We start from the raw sequence: 7,304 nt of genomic DNA, 5'->3' as shown, positions 1-7,304 counted from the left end.
GTGTGTGTGTGTGTGTGTGTGTGTGTGTGTGTGTGTGTGCGTGTGTGTGTGTGTGTGTGTGCGTGCCCCTCACCCTCTCCTCCCGGCTCTGCAGCCCTTGGCAGATGTGTTGAAGGTTGTACAGCTCCTCCAGCAGCTGGAGGCTCCCCTTCCTCAGCTCAGCCACCTCCTCCCGCCCCTCCTCCTCCTCGCCACTCCACCCCCCCTGCCTCAGGCCGCCCACCAGCTGGCACAGGTTAGCCAGGGACACGTGCCAGTAGGGGGCACTCTGCCTATTGTGTTTGATCTGAAACAGAAAAAAAAAGGAGGGGGAAGAAGTCGGATGAGAGGGCGACGTGGCTCCGAATGGAGTCCTTTGTGTTCACAACTTCAACATGAACGAGGTTTCGAATAACAAATATGAACCTTTTCACATGATGTAAACAAACACACAATAAAAGTTGAAGAATTGTACTTTCCTTGAGGTATTTTTCCCACTTCAAGTATTATCAGATGAAACAAACTGGGCTACAAAAACAAAAACAAAAATCAGCCTAATTCAGTCTAATCCAGTATTTCTGATGGGATGCTGCCTTTCCTGATAAACAAGTTATAAATCACACTCATCTACAACCTGTGCTGAGGCTTAGTCCAACTCTCCCTCTGCACCAACTGATGACAGCACTTCAATTCAAACAAAACACATTTTAGTCAAAAAGTAACCATCGATTTGGTTTGAGTGTTGATAAAATAACACTTACAGTCATCTGTTTGCTTTTTAACTGTCTACTAAAAATACAGGATAGATTTTTTTTCTTTCGTTTCTTTACATCTTGGAAAAAAAAGGAGTTTCATCTCAGTTGAATCCGCAGCAGCCGCTTGTCTCAGGTAGTTTAAGGCAAACTGTTCAGACGGCTCTTTGTGAAAAAGACCTCAGGTTTTCGCTGATGAAACTGTAAATGGGTTTAAGCTGTTTTCTGATTCTGGCCAGCAGAAAGAATACAAACTCCTCTGACGTTGTAAAGACAGGAGCGAAGCAGATGTCGAAGGAGCAATAAGCTACTGACATTTGGAAATCAACAGTGAATCAAAGACTTTGATTTATCTTTAAATAAAGGAAATGAGTAAAGCATCACGTTTACATTGGTAGGTCACATATGTGACCCATCACATCGAAACGAGGATTAAATCTAAAAGTGGTACAAGGAGAAAAAGACATATATAGTGTTTTGACTAAAATGTTAACAAAAATTGCATTTTGTCAAAATATAATGAATAAAAGCCTTATCAATGTATCAGTTGAATGAACTGTCTGAAATATAATCATAAAACAAAATTAGGAAGCACTACTTTAAACAGTAGCAACAAAAAAACTGATTTTGAGGAAAAACGCCTTAAATTTTTAAGATTTTCCCTATGAGCTAGCAAAGTTTTGTTTCTTTTTAGCTGGGAAATCTCAATATTCAAATATAATTTGAGGTTTCCTCTTTATAAGGACATCAAAAATTCCTCAATAAAATGACATAAAATTGGGATTCAGACCAAATATTCATGTATTTTTGTAACCAAAAAGACAAATTAAGTCATATATATGGATTTAATTATGATATCTGAATGATCCAGGTAAAAAAATGTAGCTTTTAAAGCCAAGAATCTGAAAATGTAATTAGGTCATTTTGAACAAATTTGACTTAATCCTCATTTCGATGTGATGGGTCACATATAGCTGCATTTGGATGTCGGTGATTCAACTTGCATTTGATTTTCTGTTTTTTAAAGACTCCTGGGTGTTGTAAATTTACAGCGCAAGTTAAACAAACCCATTGAAGACGCAGCAAAACTATAAAAACCATGACATTGCAGAATCCAATATGAGACGACGTCTTCTGTTTAATCAGTGAAGAAAAGCAGTGGAGCAGCAGATTATTCAATTGAAATGATCATGGATATTGTTCAGATAGAGAGTGACAGCATCCTCTAGTCCATACAATAGTTCTTCCAGCCTCCTGAGCACTTTATCAGTCATCCAACAAGTTATAATCACAGTCATCGGCCCTGAACGACTGAGCATCAGCAGCAATAAATCACACGGCTCTGTTAGCAGCGTTTATCAGACTGTTGGAGGAGGAAGGTGTTGTTAGGATGCTGTCAGGTCCATCTGAATCCCATTAGGCTCAAATGGTCATCTCTCCTCCTCAGCTCATCTCTCAGACTCGCCTTTCCTTCACTGCACCAGGTAATGTGATAAAAGTGTCTAAAAGTAACAAGTGATCCGCTTCCCTTGGCCTCATCTCCACCTCACCCACCTCCCCCATTGTGCACCCACGACCGGAGCAAACAGTGAGCTGATTGTGTTCGTTTTACAGAAGCTGATTCAACACAACGTTCGGGGCAAAACTCCAAGCTGCAGCAAACACAAAACAAACTCTTCTGACTGATTATCTCCCGCTCGGCGTGAACACAAACTGAAGGCGAGGTTCCACGAAAGGACAAGCAGCCAGAGAGCGGGCAGTGAGGTGGCAGGAACGATCGTAAAGCTTTCTGTGCGCTCACTCTCTGGTGTCACAAGAGGAGGAAATGAGAACATGTACCTTCGAGGTGAAGAGACTGGTTAGGAGCTCCTCTGCTAGCGCTCGCTGTTCCTGGTCCACATCTGTCAGTGAGGGAGAAAAACAGGACATGGAGAAAAACTAAAAAAACTGGAACATGATTAGAAAGTTTTTGTGGCGTTATTCAAAGTCAACAGGAAACTTATCTCGAGACAGTAGAGCTTGTTTTCTCAGGATAAAACAGGTAAAAATATCTATTTGTGTTGACTCAGAAAAGGTCATTTTGAAAAAAAAAGTGTAGAAAAGTAATATACCAATGATATGTGTGCGTATGTTTGTAATGTTTATTTTTTGGTAAGTGTTATGTAACTTACGACCATTTCGACTGTTGTTTCGGTTTCAAAGAAATTGTGATTTAGAATAAGGAAACAAATAACAGTTATTTTAAGCTTTAGAGAAGGGTGGGATTACATATGTTTTCACGTCTTCTCTTTCCTTTTCAGGATATGTTTTTTAATATTTTTTTTAAATTTTGTTTTCCATACATGTTTGAAATAAACTAATTTTCTCACAATAACTACATTCTTTTAAATGAGTTGTTCATCGAAAATTAGGCGTCACGCTGATAAGACACATTTCTCATAAAGTCTTCACTACAGATCATCCTCCCCGAGTATCGTCACAGCTAAATGAGATGATAAAAAACACATTTTGTTGTTGCCAGAATTACACTGTAAAAAAATAATATGACAATTTATCGGTGAAAAGTCATGTTCCTGTAAGTTTTAAAAGAGTTCCTGTATTTCAAAGCAAATCCTGTGGGTTTTTTTTTTTTAATTTTGATGTTAAACAATTTAAAGTTTCAATTCCACCATTGGTCACACAGACTGAGCTGAAAATCATCTGCATGAAATAAAATCTAAATAAATTCACAGTCTGAAGCAGCAAAACAAATGAAAAAAGAAAGGTATGTCATCTTTTTTAATTTATATGCAAAATAATATTTAATTTACCAAAGATGCTCTTTGGATTGTAAACATTAGCAGCAAAAAAAAGAAAGAAAGAAAGAAATAAGAAAAAATATTTTAAATATTTCATATCTGCCTTTGGGTTGTGTACAAAAATGGAACAAAAAAAATCTAGATTAGTTAATGTTTTGGTCCATCATCCTAACATCAGACTATAAAATAACCCTCTTTTTGTGTTTCTTTTTGCAGCCAGGCTCATATTCATTTTGTAAAATCAACCTAAAAATAAAAGGTCTTTTTATAATGCAATGCTCCTAAAATATATATTTTAACTACTATCAAAACTGACTGCTTGGAGCAACATCACCAAATAAGACACCTGTTGCACAGTCCAGGTTTTGCCCACCCAGATGTGTCTTTGTGTCTCTGAATGAGCCTAAAGTAAAACACAGAAACCTTTTCCAACACCTTTGTTACTCACCTGTGCAAAGTGCGCCACACGTGAAACAGAGGAGAAGCACACAAGCCAGCTGTGCCTGCATCTTGATGAGAAAAACAGAAGACAACAGCCAAAGAAAAAAAGCGTTTCCAGTACTGACGGATGCACCTGCAGATGAGTCTAGTCCATGAGGTTAAGGGTCAGAGCGCTGAGAGAGGCTGGAGAGGAGCTGAGAGTCAAGCTGCTGCTGCTTCTTGCGTCTCCGTCTCTTTGGCAGCTCTCTGGCTGGATGTGAAGTGCAGTTGGCTCCATTCTCTCAGTATATAAGAGCCAATGTGATGTCAGACAATCAGACTCTTAACCTCCTCTCACACCCTCCCACCTCCCCTCCTCCCACCGATTTCTCTCCATATTCCATGTCATGTCACCAGATCATCAGACGTCACGTTGGCGTCACGCAGCAAACGGGTTTTTGCGTCACCCTTTGGTAGATTTGGTTATCCTGCCTCGTGAGTGCACTCAGAAGGTTTGCTTTAGACTTGTCTCTGAGTGGTGGGAGGCAGGGGTGATGTGGTCAGACACACAAATCATTCTGTCTCAGAGTTTGAAGGAAGAAAAACTGCTTTTGAGGCTTTAACAAACTCAACAGGTAGCTGACTGGAGTTACATGAAAGTCTGCTAAAGATAAAATGTGCAATGAAAATTATAATTACTTCAGCAGTAAAACGTTTTAAATGCATGGTCTAACTGTGATTGTTTTTCGTTTTGTTTTTTATACTCTGAATCACAGCTGATGAATGAGCGATAGTCTCACACGACGTTTCTGTTCCGATATTTTTCAATAAAATCTTGGCTTAAAGCAATTATAACTTTCTTCGGCGGCGTCAGACCTGACAACCAGAATCTGAGTTTCCTCCATTAGAGATAGTGAATCACCATTTAATAAGTGCACAGCAGGGTTCACAGGGACTAAGTTAGTCATAAACAACATGTCTGAAGGAGCCCCGAGTCCCCTGGAAACAGAACAAGCAATAGGGGTGTGGTGATCTGTGACAAAATGTCACATCTACAGCAGTGATTAGACTGTAATGCTAACAAGTTGAATGAATATATAACTTATGCATAACTTATACAAGCATATGACAGCACTGTTTGAATAATGCAGATCTTACAGTATGATCGTACTGCAACAAGGCTGGCTGTCACATGTATAGCATCAGCATATTAAAAAATGTCAAACGCTGATGTAAGTCGCATAAGTTATGTGTAAGTTGAGAATAACAGCATTCTGATATACGATGGCGTCAATTTGTCGTACCCAAAGGCCAGCCTCTTATTTTGTATATGCACAAAATTATATGTTGACGTGTTGCTGATAAATAGCCTATATGCCACGGTCATTAATGACGTATTTCCAGTAAAATTCTTGCCACGCTCCTCCCTTCCACTCCCTGCTTACTGACTATGTTTTTAGGGTTAGCTCCTAGTACTAGTCCGTGAAAAAGTCACAAAAGTTAAAGCATCTGTGATCTACTGGTATAAAATATGAGTTTTGTTGTGTGTCGTTGTGTCCACTAACCAGCAGGTACGATCGAGTAGTTAGTTTTTATCCTTTTTCCTCTTGATGAGGAGGTGACAGCTGTGAATCATAGCATTACAGGGAAAACTTATCTTTAAAAGCTCACGCTTGTGTTTGTAATCAGCATTTCTAACCTGAGGATATTCAAGAGCCAGCATTAGAAATGAGAAGACGGAGGTTACAAAAGGGAAATGTACAATTATCCCCTTTTACTGCCAAGACGAGAGAGGAAAGACCACCTCCACACGACAGCTAGCAGGAAGCTAACACAGCAACCGGTATAGGTAGGTGTGTGTGTGTGCGTGCACGCGTTTGTGTTATATGAAATGTTTTTATGTGACTTTGTCATGAGTTTTATGCAAAAGTAAAACCTTGTTAGAGTGTATATTACAGCATAGACTAAAGCCGAGTGACGAGCGCCCCGCCCTACTACCCCAGCGTACCGAGAGCAGCAGAACCTCCGCCTGATAATCATTACGTTTTCAGTTCATTAACGTCGGGGAAAACGATCCAAACCATACAAGTAGCCCATCAATTTAAAGCCCAGACTCTGCTCTTTCCAACAATATAAGTGTCACAGCTCTACGTGAAAAATTCACAGAACAAGCAGCCACAGAAAAGTGAAAAAGGCTAAATTCTGGAACCATAAACACGAACGTCTTTCCTTTGTTTTTATGGCTTTAATCCACTTTGGAGTGATTTTTTTCCACTTGGCTGGACCTGTACGTCTCCTGTGTTAATGTTGGTACATGTAATATGCTAATTCTGTACTGTGGAGATCATTAAGAGTCGTTGTCGGGTGAAAAAAATCTTTCGCTAACACTGTGTTGACCGTGAACAGGAAGTGTTGGGAATGGCATCAAGTGCTGGACCGGATGTCCGTGGCTTATAGGCTATTAGGCATAAGTTACAGGTAAACAGCAAGTAAGTTATACACAAGTTCACACATGTTGCATGTAAGTTACTTATAAATTGACATATGTCAGAAATCAACTGGGCTTTCTAACTTCAATATTTTCTACAACATATTGTAAAATCTGTGCCTTAAAAGGTAAAAGTTTCAAGCTCCAAAGTGGAGGCGGGGTTAAGGAGGAGTGTGGGAGGAGAGCAAGTGAGAATTAGTGGGGTTAAAATCGGGTCTAGCATGAGTTTCAGCAGCTCATGTTCCTTGGTCAGCTCTGGCTCACATGTTTTGCATGCAGAGGGGCATCACAGCATGTTTACACACTCAACATATTATATTTAGCTGAGGACCCTAGAACAGTGCTTTGGGATCCACCTTTAATTAAGGTACAAATGATGAGCAAATCACCAATCCTGTTGGACCTATGTGGTGCAGAGGTCCACGACTATCTCAGAGATGAGATGATCCTGCTGCAGTTTCCAGATTTGTTTGACTATTTTCTGAGGCATATTGATCGATGCAAAATTAGAGACAGAGTGCAGCGAGTTCCCCTTTTTTATATCTGATGTCAAAAATAGCATTGCAATTAGGGCCGCCACAAACAATTATTTTTATAATTGATTAATCATCGATTATTTTTTCGATTAGTCGACTAATCAGATCATACCTTAATTGAATATAAAACATAGAGCTTATCACGTCAGAATGCAGCTGCTATTATATAACCATTGTTAGATTTTAGCTATATGCTAACTAAAAATAATTTCAGTGGAAGACAAGTTCTGCTCTGTAGATATTGCACAGGTTTCTCTTTCATTTTCTTAAAATGATCCCACACTTTTGAGCTCTGTTGTCAGGTAGCCATGATACCAGAGCCTGTCTGTAT

The 7,304-nt window shown here is 39.5% G+C and overlaps 1 protein-coding gene across 1 annotated transcript in view; it reads right to left on the bottom strand.

Annotated features, from left to right (window-relative positions):
• The window catches only part of nts (neurotensin), a 6,327-nt gene extending 2,091 nt beyond the window's left edge, over positions 1 to 4,236 (bottom strand). Inside the window, exons 1-3 of the mRNA XM_014011275.1 lie at positions 3,978 to 4,236; positions 2,571 to 2,632; positions 74 to 286 (exon numbers count right to left, since the gene is read on the bottom strand). Coding sequence (XP_013866729.1) covers positions 74 to 286; positions 2,571 to 2,632; positions 3,978 to 4,038 — 336 coding nt within the window. The 5' untranslated portion in view covers positions 4,039 to 4,236. The remainder of the gene's footprint in view (positions 1 to 73; positions 287 to 2,570; positions 2,633 to 3,977) is intronic.
• Positions 4,237 to 7,304: the final 3,068 nt, after the last annotated feature.

The sequence above is a fragment of the Austrofundulus limnaeus genome, unplaced genomic scaffold, assembly GCF_001266775.1.
Source record: "Austrofundulus limnaeus strain Quisiro unplaced genomic scaffold, Austrofundulus_limnaeus-1.0 Scaffold79, whole genome shotgun sequence".
NCBI lineage: Eukaryota > Metazoa > Chordata > Actinopteri > Cyprinodontiformes > Rivulidae > Austrofundulus > Austrofundulus limnaeus.
The sequence above is the reverse complement of the archived record's forward strand: the minus strand, read 5'-3'. Positions and strand labels throughout refer to the sequence as shown.